The following is a 21,564-nucleotide window of genomic DNA, read 5'->3' as shown; positions in this document are numbered from 1 at the left end:
CAACAACATATGAAGGGCCACCAGTATCACATCCTTGGCTTAGGCAAACCATAGTGCCTTAGCTCAATCCACCATATGCAATGTAGGAATAATATTGGATGATTGTATTGCCTATTGAAGCTTGACTACAGAATGCAGGCTCCACACAGGTATTGGTAATGTAACAAGTTTATTACCAGGGTCATACATAGCCCTCTCAGAGTAGTTGCAGTTAATTCACTCTGCCCAAATACAACGCAGCTACATCATAGGGTTGTTGTAAGGACTATTGAGATAGTGAGTATTAAGTATTACTATTTACAATAATTTTACTGGCAGCAAAGTTTTTTAGGATACTTTTGGTCACATAGAGCAGAAAGTGCTTAATGTTGTTTACTGGCCCAAGATCCCCCTCATATGGAGAAGCTCTTGGGAAGTGCTTAGCCCCCTTCTCATGCACATACGACATCTTCGTGGGGGCAGCAGGCATGGCTGTTGGGTGTGACCCAATGCCCCCCTCAACGTGTGAGGGGTGTTCATCTGAATACTCTGATAGTCTTTCACAAGGTATTGCTGCAGCTTGTGTTACAGGAGAAGAACTCTACAGGAAACAGTACCCTTAGGTTACCCATCACCCCTGGGTTAGACATTAAGTTACCACTAAAAAGGTAACTACTTGGTTATTCCAGTGCCTTTCAAAGAGCTGAAGGATGGCCCTCGATCCAGATTTATTAGGCAGTTGGCTTGTGGTTAGCTAGGAGACCCCCTGTGACTAGATAGGGGCTTTGGTAGTAAGAGATGACAAAGGGCTGGGCTCCTTTAGCATGCCCAGTCAGGAGTGTGTTTGGGACAATAGGAAATGCACAGTTCTGATCCATGCTCTGAGCCAGGCTGGGATTGTCTGTATAGGAATGGGGCAGGGACCAATGATGGCATCCAGTTTTCTCATAGAGGTAATACTACCAGCCCAAGTTAAGCTCCCTTTCAAGATCTTTTAATGTTTAATAAAATTGTCCTTTAGCCCAATTAAATCCAGTGCTGACTTCTTTCTTCCAGAAAATGGGGACAATTGGATGTTTCTTTATTTTGGAAATAAAACATTCTCCAACATAACCCCCCCCATCACCTTTCATTCATTCTTTGACATAATTAGGATTAGGTATGTATAAGAATTCCACTAAATTTGGATTTGATACTGGAATTATTTGCATATTCTCCATCTTTGCAGATTGGGTTTTTATGATGTGATTTTCTGTGGCTATTTTTGAAAAAACAAAACAGGAATTGTAGAAAATAGCGGGGGGGGAGAAAGATGGATGGTACTGCTAGTCAGCCCAACGCATCAAGAATCGAACCAGTACAAAGAAGCTGATTCTAACCATAATTAGCATTAACACAGTAAAAGAACATGTTCTGAGCAAACTGCCTATATGCCAAGCAATTCCAATTCAGGAACCGTCTTATGCATATATTTTAGTGTTGAAAAAGTCCTCATATCACTTTGAAATCTTTGTGACGTGCTCAAATTGTACTCAACTTGGAGGGATAAAATCCATCATTCATCAGTTAAAGATTTCACATTACTTTTTATAGAGCTTTACAGAGCTCCAAATCCATCATTAGATTATTATACTGCCATAAGAGTGGCTGTATATTATAGCCAGCATGGATTTTTCATATTCCACAATGTTAAATTGAAAATACCCCCAATACCATTCTGATGCTTCCGATAAACTCATTTCAAAACAAAACGTTACAAAACTTATAGTCCTGAACTCAGAAACACTTAACAACCCTCTAAGTTTTCATGGCAATTCACAAAACACTCAGAGTGAATCTAGAGTTCAAAGTGTAAAAGAGAAAAAAAATCGAGACCCGTTGGACTTTTGTCTGTCAGTGATCTCATAATTTGTTGAAATTAATTAAAAAATCAGCCATGTTCACAGAGTACCTGTAATCCTATTACTGACCTTGCCCCATACTCTGAACTTCATCTTCTGCAGTTTAAAAATTAACAAAAAGGATGGCTGATTTTTAATTAATTTAATAAATTTAACAACGGACTCTATGATAGGGCAGGCATGCTCAGTAAGAACCATCAGTGTTCTAAAAGCAAGACTCACAGCTGTTTGGTTTGGCTAGTCAGGTGGCCACACCTACTCCAGACATTTATTGCACTTTGGCTTCCCCAAAAGAATCCTGGGAAGTGTAGTTTGTGAAGGGTGCTAACAGTTGTTAGGAGACTCCTATTCCCCTGACAGAGCTCCAGTAGGTAGAGTGGTTTAACAGTCAGTCACTCTGACTGAAGCTCTGTGAGGGGAACAGGGAGTCTCCTAGCAACTCTCAGCACCCTTCACAAACTACAGTTCCCAGGATTCTTTGTGGGACACCATGTCTGTCTAAAGTGGAATAAAAGTCTGGTGTGGATGTGGCCAGTGTCTGCTTTGATTTTAATTTGGGCAGGAAAGTACACGTGCCTGCCATAGAATAAAAAGATGGGAGAAACCCTGAAAAACAATAATACTGTTTACAATATTTCCTTTTGGAAAGGAAAACAGCTTTCTCTCTGCCAGGGCCCACCTAGACAATCTCCTTCCCTCCTCCTGCTCCTCCTCCTCCTCCTCCCTCTCCTCTCCCCTTCCTCCCCACCCCTATTCTTCCTCCTCTCCCAATTCCCCCCTTCCCCTCCCTGTCCCTCCACCAATTCTTTTTCACCTATCTTAAGCATGATTGGGGAAAAAATGGACTGCCTCCAAGTCGATTCTGACATTGCGACCCAATGAATAGGGTTTTCGTGGTAAGTGGTATTCAGAGGGGGTTTACCATTGCCTTCCTCTACGCATGACTGTATAGGAGTAAATCCCACTGAACTAAAAAAGCATGCAAATGATCCAACCTGCCCTCCCATCCTCCTCCCTCCAATCACCCCCTCTTGCCCCTTCCCTCCCCTTCCTTCGCCCCTCCCCCTCCCCTTCCAATCCTCTCCCCCTCCATCCCCCTCATTCTCCCTCCCCTGTCCCCTCCCCCTCTTCCTTCCTCCTTTCCTCTCCTCTCCGTTCCCCCCTTCTCCTCCTCCACCACGGTCAGTTTTACTTATCCTAAGCATAATTGCATGGGAACTCAATGATTTATTGAACTCAACAGGTACACAAATGATCAGACCTGCATTTCTCCTCCCCTTCTCTCCTCCCCCTTCCCATTCCCCCTCCCCGCCTTCCTTCCCATTCCCCCTCCCTGCCTTCCCCCTCATCTCCCCTCCTTCTCCTTTCTTTCTCTCCTCCTCCTCTTCATTTTTCCTCCTCCCCTGCCAACTCCAGCCTCCCTCCCTTTTCTCCTCCCGCATGGTCAGTTTCAGCTATCCTAAGCATGATTATACAGGAGTAAATCCCACTGAACTCAATAAGCATGCAAATGATCAAACCTCCCCTCCTCCTCCCCCTGCCTGCTCCCCTCCCTCGTCCCCCCTCTGCCCTAATTCCTCTTCTCCCTCCTCCCCTCCTCCCCCTCCCCTGTGGTCAGTTTCACCGATCCTAAGTGTGATTGGAGGGGAATAAATCCCATTGAACTCAATAAGCATGCAAATGACCAATCCATTCTCAGCAAACTTGCACATGATCCCATTTCTTACCTCCTGGATTAAAAAGCAGAGAAATGCACTAATAGGCAAAAAAACCCTTACAGTTTAAGAACATACCTACAGCCAACAGATATTTCTATCAAACTTTAAAAAGCAAGGAAATTGGGCAGCTATAGTGAATGTACCAGGGGAGCAGGAGACCTGACCTCCTCTCTGAGATATTATGAAAAATGGAAATGGACTGCCTTCAAGTCGATCCTGACTTATGGCGACCTTATGAATCAGGTTTTCATGGTAAGTGGTATTCAGAGGGGGTTTACCATTGCCTCCCTCTGAGGCTGAGAGGCAATGACTTGCCCAAGGTCACCCAGTGAGCTTCATGGCTGTGAGGGGATTTGAACCCTGGTCTCCCAGGTCGTAGTCCAGCACCTTAACCACTACACCACGCTGGCTCTCTTGAGATATTGTACTGCCCTGCAAATCTGTCAAAATGCAAACACAATTTGGGTTGACCTTTCACAGTCCAATCCACTTCCTGTGTAGCTTGGAAGAATTTGGTAACATGTGCCTTTGAGCATGTGGTGAGTGGTAGCAACACCTGCAATCAGCCCAAATAACAGAAACAAGACATGTGCTGTGCTGATCTTGTTTTGGCAGTGAGGAAGCAACAATATTAAAACAGTTGATATAGTTCACTTTAAATATGTTTGATTTATTTTGCAATTTTAGTGACGTTTCCTATAGTAAATCATTTTCTTTTGCTGCTGTTTTTGTGAATATGTGAAGTACAACAACACTTTGCATAATTTACACTAAAAAAAACCTCCATAAACAATTGTAGAATAATGGCACTGACTATTCTGCAGAATAGTCTCTAATGGACATGAAGAGTGTCTCAGTTTGCACAAGATAAAACATTGGGAGGTGAAATATATTCTAGCAAATTTCTAGGTGTGCTCTATGTTTTTAATTGACCTTAAGTGGCGTGGTTTAAGCATAGCAGGCTGAAAACATGCAACTTGGGCATGCCAGCTTTGTTTTTTCCAACAGCTACAGTCATTGCTTAAGTAGCAACATATTGTAATCTGTCTGATTTTACATCAAAGTTTCAGATTCAACTGTTAATGCACCCAGAAATAGAACATAACCTCCAATTTGAAACACAAAGACTGTCTTCACCATCATATGACATTGACCAATAAAAAGGTTTACAAATTAATAAAAATAAATTTGACAGATTTCTAGGATGAATGAGATAAATATAATTTTCTAGGTTAGGTTCACTGCAGAAACAGTAATACAGAAAAGAAGCAAAGGAAGAACACCACCAACAAACATACAAAAATATAATTCTCCATCTTTGGGGATGGAAGGTGTTGCCACCAGCCACTATATGGTCAGTGGCACATGTTACCAAATCCCTCCAACCTATACAGGAAGTAGATTGGACTGTGAAGGACCAACCCAAATTGTGTTTATATTTTTACAAATTTGTAGGGCAGTACAATATCTCAGACAGGAGGTCAGGTCTCCTGCCCCCCTGGTGCATTCACTATAGCTGCCCAATTTCCCTGCTTTTTAAAGTTTGATAGAAATATCTGTGGGCTGTAGGTACATTTCTGAACCGCAAGGTTTTTTTGCCTATTAGTGAATCATGATGAAAGTATCAGACTTGAGTCAACTCAAAACAGCTCCACCTTCATCCAGAACTTTACGACAATTAAGCTCTCATAAGTCTTATTTTAGTATTGTTAAAGTTTATTTCCACTTGCTCATCTTTCTTTCTACCTCCTAGAGTACTTAAGATAATCCCTGGAGGACTTATTTGAGTTTTCCCATTTTCTGAAGTGAGATGGTGGTGATCAGGGAAAGAGCCTTCTCTTGTGCATCAGTTGTATAACACTTTTCCAAAGGAGGCTTGTCTGATGCTGACATTGGTGTCTTTTTGGTGTTGGGTGGGGAACTTATTATTTGCTTGGGCTCTTTCATGTAAACTCTTACATCTCTTTTTTGGAGCATAATTTATTTTACTGAGATTGTGTCAATGCTGATTAATGATGTTATGCAAAAACATTGAGTTTGGTCTGGAAGCTGCAGGTGGTGCAAAATGCAGCGGCGAGACTGCTCACTGGGGCAGGGTATTGCCAACATGTCACCCCGCTGCTGAAAGAATTGCACTGGCTGCCCATTTGCTACCAGACCAAGTTCAAGGCTCTAGTGTACAAAGCCCTATGAGGAGAAACTGAAAGAACTGGGCATGTTTAGCCTGGAGAAGAGAAGACCGAGGGGAGATATGATAGCACTTTTCAAGTACATGAAAGGTTGTCACACACAGGAGGGCAAGGATCTCTTCTCGATCGTCCCAGAGTGCAGGACACAGAATAATGGGCTCAAGTTGCAGGAAGCCAGATTTCAACTGGACATCACAAAAAACTTCCTAACTGTTAGAGCCATACGACAATGGAACCAATTACTAGAGAGGTAGTGGGCTCTCCGACACTGGAGGCATTCAAGAGGCAGCTGGATAGCCACCTGTCAGGAATGCTTTGATTTGGATTCCTGCATTGAGCAGGGGGTTGGACTTGATGGCCTTATAGGCCCCTTCTAACTCTATTATTCTATGATCTAAGCCCTATACAGCTTGGGACAAGGATACCTGAAAGTCCGTCTTACCCCTTATATACCCAGTCGATCACTGCACTCTGCAGGTGAGGGCCTCCTGCAGGTACCATCTCATCAGGAGGTCCGTTCTGAACAAAATAGGAAATGGACCTTTAGTGTGGTGGCACCTACGCTGTGGAATTCCCTCCCCTTAAATGTTAGACAGGCACCATCTCTGTTATCTTTTCAGCACCTGTTGAAGACCTTCCTCTTTCAACAAGCCTTTTAAGTTGAGACCTTGTCCCAGTCTGCTACTGTGTTGGAATTGCTTTTTAATATGCTTTTAAACCTTTTTGTTTAAAATGTTTTTTAACCTTTTCTTAAAAAAATCTTCAAAGCTTTAAAAAAATGTTTTTAAAGTTGTTTTGTTTTAATGTATTTTAAGATCTGTTTTTATGATGTTTTAAAGTGTTTTTAGTGCTTTTGTTTGCCGCCCTGGGCTCCTGCTGGGAGGAAGGGCAGGCTCTAAATCAAAGAATAAATAAATAAATAAATAAAAACAACAAGAAGAAGTGGGTTATAAATATTTGTACTAAAAGGGAGAACTGTGCAACATGAAGTTAACTCAATTCTGTATGTGCATTACAGAGTGAGAAAAGAGAATACAAATGCCTACACTTTTCTGCATTCATCTGAAGGTTTCTCTGAATGGAATAGGCACACATACAAGTTGTGTGTTTTATATGAAAGGGATCTTGAAAAAGGCAAGACTCCCAATCACAGCTTATGGGGCGGCTCTACCATTACGCGGTGAAGCAGCTGCCTCGGGAGGCAGAAACGGCGGGGTGGGGTGGGAAGTGACAGCAAGATGCTGGAGGAGTGAGACCTGTATGCCATGCATGGCTTGCCTTGCACCCCCTAAGCTATCCTGCCACCTCTATATGTGGTGGAGGATGCTCTCCTGTTGCCAGCGTTGAAGTCAGATTCAACGGCCAGTCTGTCTGGCATCTGCACAGGGACCTGAGCACCATCCAATGCTCCGTCTTAGGTGGCAAAAAGGCCTTGGGACGGCCCTGCTCAGTTCGGAACTGCAGAGGGATGTGTGGGGGTCAGGAGTGGAGACAGTGGGTATGATCCTCACTGCTGCCCTAAATGTATTCACTGAATGTTGGCACAAAGTTAATCATGGCATCATGTTGGCCATGTTTGTGATAAAGGGATCTAGGTTAAAGAAAGAAAGGAAAAACAGGGACAAAGCCCGGAACCCCCTCCAAATTTTAGATCATGGAGTTATACTTATTTTCCTGAATTGATTTGGAGCCACACTTCTTTTTTACACCCCCAAAGGATTTATTTTTAAAGTATGTAAGCTGTAGAGGGACCCCTCCAGGGCACACTTGAACTCCGGTCGTCTCACGTCGAAATGGATATTGTAGTGCTGGACAAGGGTCAGAAAAGTGCAACCAAAATGATCAAGGGATTGGAAGCAGCTACCATATGAGGAAAACAAAACTTGGGGCTTTTTAGTTCAGAAAAAAGGCGAGTAAGTAGCAACATGATAAAGGTATATGGAACTATGCATGGTGTGGAGAAAGTGGATCTCTCATAATGCTAGAACTCAAGGCCATCCCATTAAGCTGAATGTTGGGTGATTCAGGACAGTAAAAAGAAATGTCCTCTTTGCCCAGTGCATAGTTAAACTATGGCATTAACTCCCACAAAATGTGGTGGTGGCCCCAATTTGGATGGTCACGATGACTATCCTTTACCTCCAAGTTTGGAAGTTGTCTGCCTCTGAATGCCAGTTGCTGGGAATCACAAGTGGGGAGATAGCTATTGTGCTGATCTCCTGCTTTTACAGAATTGCCACAGGCATCTGGTTGGACACTATGAGAACAGTATAGTAGAGTAGATGCTGGATCAGCAGGGCTCTTCCTTGGTCCTTCTGTATGGGTCACTGTTCTTGGTGTGCCTCCTCTGAAGGCAGAATGTTCTGCTGCATCTGAGTACTGGGACTGATTGATTGATACAAACCCTGCTCAGGCATTAATATGTGTGAAAAGGAAGGCATGGAGGAGACTGATCAGGGCTACATCAGCTCCCTAAGAATATCTGTTTTTCAGTTCTGATTACTGAATCCTTCAGTAATGCTAATGCTTTTTCAACCTTCAATTTCCAGAACCCTAATGCTAAATTGATTTATGATTAGTAGCTCTTTAGTTGAAGTAGAGGAATATGCTAGGACCCGATGAAACAGACTGGCAAATGTATTAAGATGCATTAGTCTGTCTGATTGTGAGGCTGCATTTAGGGAGGTGTTCCAAAGGTGTTCAGCTTTTTGGAAGAATGCATTCTAATTAACCAAACAACTGTGGACCCAAATTGGTTGTGTGTTTTTTTGAGGGGAAAAAAACCTTCTTCAACTGGCTGTCAGAGTTTTGCTTCCACCCAGGAAGTTTTGTTTCCTCCACATTGTTTATTCTAATTAGTTCTCCTTCTCTACTGCTTTACATTTTTGTATCCATGTAAGTGAACTAATCCATGAATATGCAAAAGAAGAAGACTCATTTTTAGTTTACATCTGTGGTTTTCATACTATGTCCTTGGGAATCCATTGGGTCCCCTGGAAGCTTCTCAGGGTGTTTTCAGTGACAAGATCAGTAATGGTGGCCAGACTTCCTTCTATGACAACTAACCCAATGCTATTATTGATCTTCCCCAACAGAGCTAAGCTTACCCCAGAGGCTGCCAATGCGTGTCTGTAGGTGCAATGGTGCCCTTGATGTCTTCCTCTGGTGCATTTGATCATGAGGTGGTGAGGTTGGGTATCTCCCTCCCTCCCTGAAATGTACATAGAACTGAAGAAGGAAATGGGAACTCTCTTTCCCACTTCCTCCTTCATCTCTATGTATTTTTCAAGGGTCAGATTAATTCCACTAGGGTGGCTAGACGGGGTGGCATCCATAGCACTCGCTCAAAAATCCAAAGGTGCCCACAGGCCCTAGATGTTTTGCTGCCCAAGGCAGCAAAGGTAGCATTTTCCCCACCCCTACCCCACTCCATGTATAGACCGGCAGTTGACTTCAACACTGGTAATAGGGCAGTGTCCCAACACTACCTGAAGACAGCAGAGCAGCTTAGGGGTGCAGTGCAGACCATCTAGCACACACAACTCTAGAATGTCAATGCTCTCTGCCCCCCCCCCTTCCAAAACATCTGCTGCCTGAGATGGCTACTTCACTCTGCCTAAAGGTAGGGGCAGCCCTGTTTTCCTGCAAGGTGCAGCCCAAAAGGAAAAGTTAAGTGTATTCTAGCAGAGCTTGGAAAAGTTACTTTTTTGAACTACAACTCCCATCAGCCCCAGCTGGCTGGGGCTGATGGGAGTTGTAGTTCAAAAAAGTAACTTTTCCAAGCTCTGTTCTAGAGTTTGGCCACAGTTCATTCAGGACAAACATGCTTCTTATAAACTGAATGTATGCCTTAGAGTGGGGTGGGCAGACTTCACACTTATGGGATCAACTTTGATTTTTACAAGAATCACAATGGGAATCAGGTGCAAAACTATGATGAGGGTGGAGCTAGATGCAGAATGGTAGCTTGTTCCTTAATGAACCTCAAAAAAGCTTACACTGGTTAGAACTTTCAGATACGAGTACAATTCTGCATCATTTGAGTTACTTCAGATGAGAGATTCTAGCAAAAATCTCCAAACAGGCAAACAACGTTGCACAGAGGCCTGGCCACAGACAATTCAGCCAACTAGATTGCCAAGTGGAGCTTCCTACTGCATGCACAGTTCTTGAAACAGCTGCACTGGCTGCCAATTTGCAACTGTAGCAGGTTTAAAGTTTTAGTACTCGCTAATAAATCCATAGATAACTTGGAGCAGGCTACTTGAGAAAGCGTCTCTTCCTGTATTAACCTGCCTGGTCACTAAGATCTGCTAATAAGACTTCTGTTCGTGCTTGCAGAGAGCCATCTTACAGTGACCACTGGGATGGCCTTTTCTATTGTGGCACCCCTCTGCGTGGTGACAATCATACCAGTGAAGTGAATGCCAGAAGAGGACTTTTGGTTTTAAAGCATGTCACACATGTAAAAGAAATAACAACATTGCCTGAAGATGCTCATTAACAACTTTGCCATAAGCCTCACATTTTAACAAATCTTCAGGCTGTAGTGCTACAAATACCATCGGTTTTAAGGGAGACTAAATTAAGTGAGTCACAATGGCACATATTCTTAGGATCCGTTTGCTTATTTTGTAGCTCAACAATCTAATGAATGAACAGAGCTGGTACACATATTACGGCATGCAATATTTCAATTATCTCTCCACATTTTTAAAAACAGCTGAAAGCCAAGAATTTTCAGGCCTTGGAGAACGTGGTGATGCTTTCAAAAGTGTTGCCATTTCATGAAAAAGGATGGTTGACACAGAGTTAGCAGACGTCTTATTACTGAATAGACCTTGAGATAATGGCAAAATCTACATCTTTTAAAAAGACATCTCCATGACTGAAAATAATCATTAATGAAAGATATTGCACAATGGATATTTTACATGCACTATCATTCTTGGTATAAAGGGATCACCACAGAAATATTAAGGTCAAGAGCATAAGGAATAAAAAGCAGTGATAAAAGGGGGAATTCAGGTCATCACCAAAGATCTCTCACAACTCATTTAATGACCTACTCACAACCAATTTACTGTGGCCAGAGTATTATGACATGCAATTCTTCATGAATGATTGGCACTGATATGTATGAGCTGATAAAGTTTATTTATCACACTTGTGTTTGACCCTTCCTCCAAAGAGATCTGGATGACAAATGTTAGAAGAGCTATATCCCCTTTTATCTTTGCAATAACTCTGTGATGTAGGTTAGGCTGAGAAAGAGCAACAGGTTCAGAGAGTTAGGCTGAGATAGTGACTGGGCCAAGGTCACCCAGTTAACTTTATGGCTGAAAGGGGTTTCTCACCCTCACCCCCAGTCTATTGTCTTTTTTCAGTCATCTCAAAACAGATATCAAATATATCCAACTTTTGTACTAAGTATGTGTTAAAGAAACAACAGAAAAAATTACAATCGCAACAATTTTTCCAAACACATCAAATTATTATAATGAGACCTCCTGGACTGCATCCCTTTTCATGCTTCATCAGAACAAAATGGAGAATTTATGTGCTTTGTCAGAAGTGTTTTATCCAGGACTCTCTAGCAATAATTTTACCTTCCTAAATATTTTTAAATTATATGTCTGTATGTACAACATTCCACATGCTCAAGAGAACTTGGTGCTTGTCTTTTGCAAAGAGTAAACCCGCTTGCCCTACATGCCTCATAGCAAACCACTGGAAACTGATGAAGAATTTCTCATTTGGCACTTTCTGATATAGCATAAGGATCTGCTTTTCAGAGGGAAAAAAGCTCAAAAACTCTTACTTGGAGTGCCTAATATGAAGCTTTGGATCCTGGCCTATATATTTAAATCAGTCAAGCTGCAATCCTATGCACACTTACCTAGGAGTAAGCCCTACTGAACATAATGGGACATACCTCTGAGCAAACATGCATAGGATAGTGACTACCAGGAACTGAGCTTTGTAAGCTGATGTCCGATTTCCAAACAAATATGATGGCATTTGGAAAGTAATAACAAATATAAAAATTACATAACTTTCAGAAATCAACCTTTTTTCTGTTATGGCCACAGGTCTTTACAAAAAAGGGGGAGGAGGCAATGGCCCACAATACCTTTTGAACGTAATTTTTATCCCATATCACTCTATTTATGGAGAAGAGAGTTTCCATGTAACTGTGATTATGGCAATAATCACCTGCTGGACAATACAAGTGATTTTTTTGCCAGTACAAAGATAATTCCTTCAAATCACAGTAACTATTTTTCTTTTTTTGTATAGGAAGTTTAAGTGATAATGGCTGTATTCAGATGAGGAACACATTCAAATGGGAATGAGCAGCAGTGAGCCACAGCCTTGCAGATTCCCTTTTGTCTTCACAAAGAGAAGAGACTAAAAGTTTCTACTTTCAGTTAGCAGCAAAACATAGTTTGCAGTTTTGTCTCAACATGGCAGATGATGATTTGTACAAAGTCCTCAAAGTGGAATCCCAAACCATAGTTTGAACCTGGTTTGAGGGCAAAATTGCAAGTTATGATTTACTGCAAATTTGAATATTCATATCTCCTCCCCATATTTGCAAAGTGTGGAGGATATTCATGTCTCTCCCCCACATTTGCAATTGTCATTATGTCTGAACTGAACCAAGGGCTGCAAAGCCAGCGCTGGTGAGTATGTCCCGGGACTGAGAAGTAGAGAAAAGCACTTGGGAGGAAGGTAGAGATAGGTTGGGATATGTCTGGGAAATGGAACCTGTGTGTTTGGTTTGTGAATTTGTGTATGTGGCTGGAAGATGACTCTTGTGCCTGGCGAGTGGGAAACCACGTTATAACCCTTGCACGGTGAAGCACGCCCGGCTTGATTGAGCCCGTCCTTTGCAAATGTGGGTAGCATAGCCCCTCAGCGGCAAACTGCTCCCAGACCTGCAGGACGTGGAAGTGCGAGAAGTGTGGTTGTTGTTGGTAAAGGTTCCACATAGAGGATAGCGCTCCCTGATATGTCCTTGCATGGCAAGGCAGGTATAGGCTTGTGCACCCACACACAACGAGATCCCACCTAGGTAGATCATGGGAAGTACATCTAGTAAGTAAAAGCAAACACTCCCCTGGCTCGAGTTTTAGAAAATTGGTTGAAGCCAGGAGGAGGTGCTGGTTTATCAAAAACAGAAGTTGTAAAATTATGCCAGAACGTCTGGCCGAATTATACCGCCCTATGGTCCCCGGAGGATCAATGGCCAGAAGTTGGTACCTTTGAGGACCAAAGATTAAAAGCTCTTAGGCTTTTTCTAGAGGATCAACATCCTGGGCAAATGGTGTATTTATACTTGTTTTATGAGTTTGTGGAAAAAAGGACTCCCCTATTGGCTGCAGCTATTCCCCCACTGTATCCCGAGGTTGAGGAGATGGATATCTTGGATGATCCCTCTCTCCAATCTGTAGGACGGTATCCCCAATTGCCTCCTGTTTTAGTGCCTCAACATGTTGAACGGAAAATCCCCAAACTGACTATCAGACGTAAACTTGCACCTAACTGGTCTCCATCTGAGATTCCAAAGCGATATGGTTTAAGAAGTGCTGCTGGAATAATGTCATCAGAACCTAACAAGGAATCCCAATGGGAAGTCTTGAGCTGCCCTTTGCCAAAATCAACAGTGGCAGAGTTGGTTCCACCAGTAAACCCCTCAGCGCCAACACCAGTGGAACAAGATCCAAATGGGATGTTTCCACTCCGAGTTGTTCCAGTACAAGGGCCAAATCAAATAGAAACCCGAGTGATTTATGTCCCATTTTCTACATCAGACTTGATGAATTGGGAAAATCAGACTCCTAGGTTCAGAGATGATCCAGAAGGAGCATGTAGGACTTTTGAAACTATTTTGATCACCCATAAACCTTCATGGGAAGATATTCAAGCTTTAGTGAAAGCCCTTTTAACTGATGCTGAAACAGAAGAAATTGTGAGTAAAGCAGGACCTATATTAGCATGAATTCAGGATAGAAATCAAGGAGTTAGAAATTAAATTTGTGCAAATTAAATCCGCCTTGGCCTCTGCACCTGCCTTGGGACTCCCGGATTATAGGAAACCCTTTTCCTTGTACATACATGAGCAAAGGGGGGTGGCTTCAGGGGTCTTGACTCAGACCCTGGGCACCTACCAAAGGCCAGTGGCTTACTTTTCAGCCCAATTGGATCCAGTAGCAAAAGGAGCCGTAGGGTGTTTGAGAGCAGTGGCGGCTGCAGCCCTGATCTTACAAATGGACAGCTGGAGGACTTCCCGGAAGATTGCTCCGCCTGTGGCTGCCTCTGAGAGAGCTCTGTCTCAGAGGAAGCTTTTTTCAGTTTAAAATCAGTCAAAAGGGAACTTTGACTGGTGTAAATGTTCTCCCAGGCAAGGGTGAACCGAATAGATTATCCACAGAAACTTCGTTGGGCTGTCGGTGGCTGGAATTGATCAGGAATTCCCTGGGAAAGGAAGGCATACCTAGCAGCCGAGGATGGAGTTAGGACTTCCAGCAAGCTGGGCTGAAAAAAAGTGAGACGTTTTTTCTTTTAAACGATCCACAACGGGCAAGCTTTATTCTGTCTAATCTTATCATTTGGCTTAAATTACTACAGTAAAAGGGATTTGTTTAAGAACCAGCAATTAAGATACCTGGGTGAGTTACACTTCTCTCTTTTATACAAGGAATTAAGGAGGAGGAAAGAAAATTTAAAAAGCTTATCTTATTTTTTATGGCAAAAAGCAGGCCTGAATTTGGAAACTATAAAGATTAAAACGGATGAGGGGCAACTTATCCGAAGAGAAAATCTGATTTAGATGATTATTTGATTGATATATGTCTGGGACTACTTTTTCTTGGACTACTTTCTTTAGACGAATCTGCTGTTCGTGCATGTTACTAATTGTTCGGCGCTGTGAACTAAATTTGTTTTGCATTCTTGGACGTGCGGGAGATAAGAACTGTGCTGGCCAGATGTCAACAGGCCTGGAATATTAACTCCCTTATTGCTGGAAAAAGAAGCAAATTACTCTTTGCTTGGGAATTGTGGCTATATTGGAAATTTGAAGGGGTTTTTTTTTTGGCATTAAGAATGACAATCAAAGAAGTGGCAGAGACCCTGGATGTACCCCTGGAAGGGTTTTCCCCTCTGGATATGTTTCAGAAGATAATGGATGAGATTAAGATAATGAAACAAGAACTGGGACAGAGTAGACAAGAGATGGCAACTGAATTTGGTAAAGTGAAACAGGAGTTGAAAGAAATAAAGGATTATATGAGAAAAGAAGCAGATGGACAAGCAATAGAATATGAAAAAGAAATTAAAGGGAAGGAGCAAATTCTGGAGATTGGATCAGATATATCAAATGTGGAATTGGAAAAAGATTTGGACTTTATGGCAAAAATTGAAGGGAGGATGCAAGTCCTGGAGATTGGAACAGATTTATCAAGTGTGGAACTGGAAAAATATTTGGAGTTTGTGGATCCTGGAGATAAAGATTACTGTTTGGAATTCGGCGTTGTCCCTGGAGAAATTGATGAAGATATCAGAGATAAAGCTATCAATGTTTCAATGGAATTTCTGGACTGGAAGATTTGATGGAACTTGAAATAGAGAAAATTTATAGAATGAATTCCAGATATGTGACAATGGAAAAACTCTCAAGAGATGTGCTAGTGCATTTCGTAAAAAAGAGGAACAGAGATATGACTTTACAACAATATTTCAGCAACACATTCAGAATTGATGGCAAGGAAATATTTGTGATGAAGGAAATTCCCATCAGACTCTTACTATATGACTGTGACAGCAAGATTATTATGGGTGCAAGGATGGAAGTTGGAAGATGGAATTAACAGTGATAATGGAAAAATGGCTATTGAAATTATTGGTCCTAGTAGACTTGATGAGATGGATTAATTGACATGTTTATTTGAAGAAAAATCGAGGGATATATTTCTCAAGGAGTGGAAACCTCTCTTTGACTTTTTGCGGAAAGAATAAAGTGATGTTAATGAGATTTGATGATTAATTAAGATAACTACTGGAGGAAAGTGATTTTGTAATATATTAAGAGACAGGTTTGTTATATATCATAGACCTATAACTGATCTGCGACAAATCGGAAGTCAACATTTTATTTTATTGTTTAATTTGTTTTTTTTTGTTGGAAAATTTGAATAAAATTAATGATAAAAAAACAAAAAAACAAAACAAAAGGACAGCTGGATACACTATACCAGGTGTAAACCAGGACGAGAAGCTGCCGACAGCGGACCAGGACGAGAAGACGATGACAGCAAGGCAGCCAAGGCCTTAGCAACTGGAGAAGGGAAGGAGAAGACCCCTGAAGAAAAGTGGCTCCCAGAGACCATTCCGGGTCTTGGCGTGAAGACACGATTTATCCGTCTTAAATGAAACTCTTTGCGTTTTGCCCAAAAGCAAAAGTGGGTTATTTCTCTTGTGAATTATTTTCCTGTACTTGTGTTTCTGTGTTTCAGTTGTCAGTGTCCCCTATAGAATAAGCTGGAGCTCTGGGAACGTACCTTGCCATATGGTCAAATGGTGTCTAAGATTACTGGAATGTTTCTCATATTGACCACACTTCTTATGTCCAAGCTGGAGGCACCATCTAGTTGGACATGGGAAGACCCAGAATTAGACCATGGAGTGTTAACTAACTCCTACTAAGCTATGAAAGCTTCATTGGCTGATATCTTAAATGTTTCAAATTGTTGGATCTGTTCCCAAATCCCTCACCACTCCGGTGGATTACCCTGGCATCCGGTGTCATGGAATTGGTCAAATTTGTGCCACTACTGGATGTTTAGACAAAAACAAGAATTCTCCATCACAGAATGGAAAAAAAATTGCTCTAGAGAAATAGAAAACTCTGTTTTAAGAAACACCATCTGGAATCCTTATTTCCCCTCTGAAAGGCCCAAGCCAATTCTTCTGAGGGGTAAAAGGCCTGCTTTGTTTCAAGTTAAATTCTACAAATAAGGCCAAATGGTTTGCTGGGGAAAGTATCTGTGACTATTACTTGACACCCATTCAGAATGTTTCTGTTCCACTCGTTTATCCAAACCGCACTATGGCAACCTCAACACAGCCCATGATGGTCACTCTTTCCTTGGAGTTTGTAAATAAATGGACCCAAGGTCTTGCAAGCGCATTAGCGACTGATGACTCCTGGTGGGTATGTGGCCGATCTGCCTATAAATGGCTTCCTGGAGGCTGGTATGGCTCCTGTTTTTATGCGTTCCTTCTCCCCCCATATCGAGTTATGAAGTCTTTGCCTTCTGGAAGGCCCCGCAGAGCAGTACCATCTGTCATATCAGAAGGTGACAGATTTGGCGTGATTCTCCTACCCCACTATGTTACAGGAAAACTGGCCACTTTGTATAATAAATTATCCACCTTTGTTGAGAAGTTTGCCAACGAGACACTCAAAGTCATAAATGCAACAAGTATTGAACAAAGGCGAATGTGCCTTGTTGTTCTACAAAACAGAGCAGCACTTGACTATATTTTGGCATTCCAAAATGGGGCATGTGCTGTCATAAAGGAAGAATGTTGCACTTTTATTCCTGATAATAGCCAATATATCAACCAGCACATTTCCTCCACCCAAAAGGCTATAGAGGAATGGGAAAGCAATAAGGAAAACCTCCAAGGAGGCTCCTTATGGTCCTGGTTAACTTCATGGCTACCTGACATGGGGTGGCTCCGATCGCTGGTTGTTGGGATTATTGGCTTTGTGATAATTATCATAGTAATTGGGTGTTGTATTCAATGTATTCCAAATCTGTTACGAACTTTTTGCAAAACCCAGAATGCTCCTGCCACCCTCATGGAGTTGGCTGACTTAAAGGAGTCAATAAGGGCAGAACAGAGGCATCGCAATCTGATGCAAGGATTTTTATAATTTAACATTAAGGAGAAAATGTTAAAAAGGGGGGAATGTTAAGAAAAATAAGAAATAAGAAAAATTTAGCCCTTGGTAGTCCAAAGTATCTGCTTATAAATACTATTTGCAAGAATAACAGTCCAATGCTTTAGGATTGTGCAAAGTCCTAATGACTTAAGAGAACTTGCTTAAGATGTTTAACTGCCTGAAAACTGTTTGTCTTAAAGCTTGTGATGCAAAACCACGATGTGTTTGAGAAACAGTGTGGTCAGCAAGGCAAAAGAATCTAATACTGTGCTAAGAAGTAGAAATGTTAACAGTTGGGAAAAAGGGGAACTAATAAACAAAGCAGGGGTAGTGAAGCAATGCGAAAGGAAGGGGGCTCTAATGAAATTAACTTGTGTAATTTGTGAAAGGTATAAAAAACCTTCTGTTTGAAGGGGTGGTGTGCACCTTATGACCTCACCCCTTGTGTGATGCATGGTGTGCCTTTTATTGCAATAAAACTCAGAGTGCCTTGGACTCGAAATACCCGTGTAAGTAGTTATTATTGTCTCCGCCTGGAAGAACCATAAGTCATTCTTATGACAACAGGAAAGCATCAACTAAAAGTCCACTGTCAGGAAAAATGATGCATAAACATATCAGGTGATCACATAACTCTTAATAAAAATATAGAAATTTGCTAGTTATATTGAGCTTACCTCATCAGAGCCAGATCCAAAAATCAGCAGGTCAAAAGGTATTGCAGCAACCATGTCAATTAGGAACCAGCCTTTGAAGTAGTGAATTGCTATTTTTGCTGGGTCACTTACCACTTCTTCATTCTGGTTTACATATGTCGTTCGAAAGTTTATGAGAATGTCAATGATAAACATAATATCCACAATTAAGTCTACCATGTTTAGTGGGTTGCACGAATAGCCACATGCCCGCGTCTTCTGTTCTTCACTGTCATTGAGGAGGAAGGCTGCAGAGTAAGGGGTGAATATGGCAGTATAGATCACGAGCAGTAAAATGAGCCAGTCCCAGACTGCTTTGAAAGGACTGTAGTGCAATATAGTAAACTTGTTGATGCGAGGCGTTTGGAGTTTATATTCGGGCAGAACATCTGCTCCCAAGGATAGGACCTAGGGAAATAAAGAAGAGGAAAAAGAAGGGTAAACTGTTTAGAGCACAAAGAAAAGAAAGGGAAAAAAACCCATACTGTGTAAAGAATAAACTATATAGAGCAGAATACCTGTATCTAAATAGCATTTTTTAAAGCCAGGAACTATGCTTAATGTAGAACTTGTAATGAGATTATTATTTACTAATTTATTTGTAGTACATATCTCTCATGTACTAACTGAAGTTCTCATGGTAGCTTGCAATATATTTAAAATACAGTAATAAAACAATAGTAAACTACAACTGATACTAGGAAGGGCCAAATATCCAGTCTTCAGATGGTCCATCTGCCACTCTGCTTCTGAATCTCGGGGCCTCAACAGACCTGTTTATGAGAAACACTCACTTGTTGAATCCGTATGGGAGTGGGGTTGTGCTGAGTAGCTCTACCCCCCTGATGTCTATGGTTTGAGGGCAAAATATCTGTGGTGAGGAAGCCTTCATGCATGCAGCTGCATGTGCAAAGGCTTCTCCTCTGCAGACATCTGCACTGTACATGTGGATCTCAGAGGGTGGGTCAAGATAGCATGCATGACTTTGGGGGAAAGGTTGGTCTGCATGGTTCCCACACAGCTCATATGTTGATTCAGCATATGAACATTTCTTATGAAAAGAACTAGAAAGTTTCATAAGAAATAATATGACCCACAAATGACTGCCAAACTGGTATTTTAGTCCAGTTCACTCAGTTTTCCTAGCATTAGAAAACAGGGGTTGTATCAAATGCTGTCATTTTGCTGTTGCAACAGACTTCTCCCACTGCTCCCTTGCAGCTAGGGATGGAAAGATCTGTCTGTTTCGTTTCTCTCAGTTTCTCATTTTTCCAATGTTTAATTCAGTTCTCTACATTTCTGCAGCGATCAGCAAATTCCTTTTTTTAAAAAATCCTCATGAAAATTCTCCACCATTTTAGTGTGAATTTCTCCAAATAAACACATTTTTGTAGGCAGTTTTGAGAAAGGTACATATTTTTGCAAGCCATTTCTAATCATTTCATGCCTTTTTGCATGTTATTTTCACTCATGTATTCATTTTTATGCACACTTTCCCCTAATATATGCATTTTTGAAAATGTTGTTTAGCTGGCGAACTGCATCCCAAAATTCTAATAAATGTGAATTTCAAAGGATGGCTGTGTTTCAGCTCTCATATTGTTTCAGAAATTGCGAATTTGATAAGTTCTGCTTGAAATGCGAACTGAATCAAAGTTCTCACCCATCCCTACCTGCAGCCTCTTGCGCACTCTCAAATCTGCTCCAGAGGGTTGGGGCACTCTCTAGGACAGATTTTTGGAGTGTGTAGGGAGAGGAGAGGAAGGGGAAGTTCTCTCGTGCGCATGGAACTCCATTTGCGCAGAGTTGCTCAGATCCTAATGCTCTCATCCTGCAAAACCATTTTCAAATCCACAAACTTCTGTTGGTACCAGCTAGGGATGGATAAGGATTTCACCGGAATCAAAAATAAAACCAGACCCCCCAACAATTGGCATATTTGAAATCTCTGTGGAATGGTACAGAATGCTATGAGTTTTCGTAGCTTTTTCCAACACTGGACATTAAATTGCATAACTGAGTGACCAGCCTCTCTGCTTTACTGTGTGAAACTGACAAGCCTGCTTTCTTGGGGGGGGGTGAGGGAGGATCAAATACAAGAAGTTAAAACTGCAGCAGCATCCTGATCTAATACTTTCCGGCCATTTGAAAGAAAGCCAGGCTGCTGCATTTTTAACCCAAACTGCAGCCCAGTACAATGAAGCCCCAATCCCGTACTGTGGATACTTTTCTTTTCTTCCAACAGCTGCGAGGTCAAGCTACGTTCAGCAAAACGTTTTACTTTTCCCCCTCTGCCAAAATAGTATCCACCTCCTATCTTATCCTCTCCAAGCCCCAAAGCAAATAGCAGGATTGTCAGTTTCACATAGTAAAGCAAAGAGGAGAGGCTAGTCAGTCAGCAAGAAGACTAAATATTGATCAGTGGTGTGTGTGTGTATGCTGGGGGGTATGGGAGAAGGGCAGATAGAAGAGGGTTTCCCCCTTCTCTTCTTGTCTTCACTCCTGAACACCCCTTTTTAATTTCCTCAGCCGACTTCACCCCTCAAGCATCCTTACTGAACTGGGCTTTCCCCCCCCTTCTCAGCTCAGGAGCTCCTTGCTAGTATCCAGCCTGTGTTATCAATATTTTCTTTCAAAATATTGGTAATTTGAAAGAAAATATTGATACAGAAAAGCAAAGCAGCTCCACTGCCTCCTCCGCTGTGACTAAGGCTGGTCAGTTTTTACATTGGAAACGAAAGGAGGAAAGCAGCTTTCAATGCCCCCCCAATCAGTTTTCTCCCCATCAAAAGTACTGATATTAATATCAATATTTTCTTTCAAAATATTGATATTTTCTTTCATTTATCCATATTTTGAAAGAAAATATTGATATTAATATCAATATTTTTGGTGGGGGAAAATGGATCAGTAAAAGCAACAGGTCGCAGACAAAGAATGAACTCAAATCGATTCTGCCTGTTAGGTCGATGGAATGCTTTCGAAGTGGCACCAGCCTGCGGATCCCATCCCTAGTACCGACTAAGGTGCTGAAAGAAAAACAACCAAGCAAACTTGAATTCAATCTCCTTTCCTATGGGATATTCTGTTTTCCTGGTAGCTTTCATGTAATCCCAAACAGAGCTG

The 21,564-nt window shown here is 41.7% G+C and overlaps 1 protein-coding gene across 5 annotated transcripts in view; it reads right to left on the bottom strand.

Annotated features, from left to right (window-relative positions):
- KCNH7 (potassium voltage-gated channel subfamily H member 7) overlaps positions 1–21,564 on the bottom strand; it is a 466,148-nt gene that overhangs the window by 95,123 nt on the left and 349,461 nt on the right. For all 5 annotated transcript variants that reach the window (XM_061608627.1, XM_061608623.1, XM_061608624.1 and 2 more), the window contains one exon: positions 18,421–18,846. In XM_061608627.1, coding sequence (XP_061464611.1) covers positions 18,421–18,846 — 426 coding nt within the window. The remainder of the gene's footprint in view (positions 1–18,420; positions 18,847–21,564) is intronic.

The sequence above is a fragment of the Rhineura floridana genome, chromosome 2 (genome assembly GCF_030035675.1).
Source record: "Rhineura floridana isolate rRhiFlo1 chromosome 2, rRhiFlo1.hap2, whole genome shotgun sequence".
In the NCBI taxonomy this organism is placed as follows: domain Eukaryota; kingdom Metazoa; phylum Chordata; class Lepidosauria; order Squamata; family Rhineuridae; genus Rhineura; species Rhineura floridana.
Note: the sequence above shows the minus strand (reverse complement) of the source record. Positions and strands in the feature narration are given on the sequence as shown.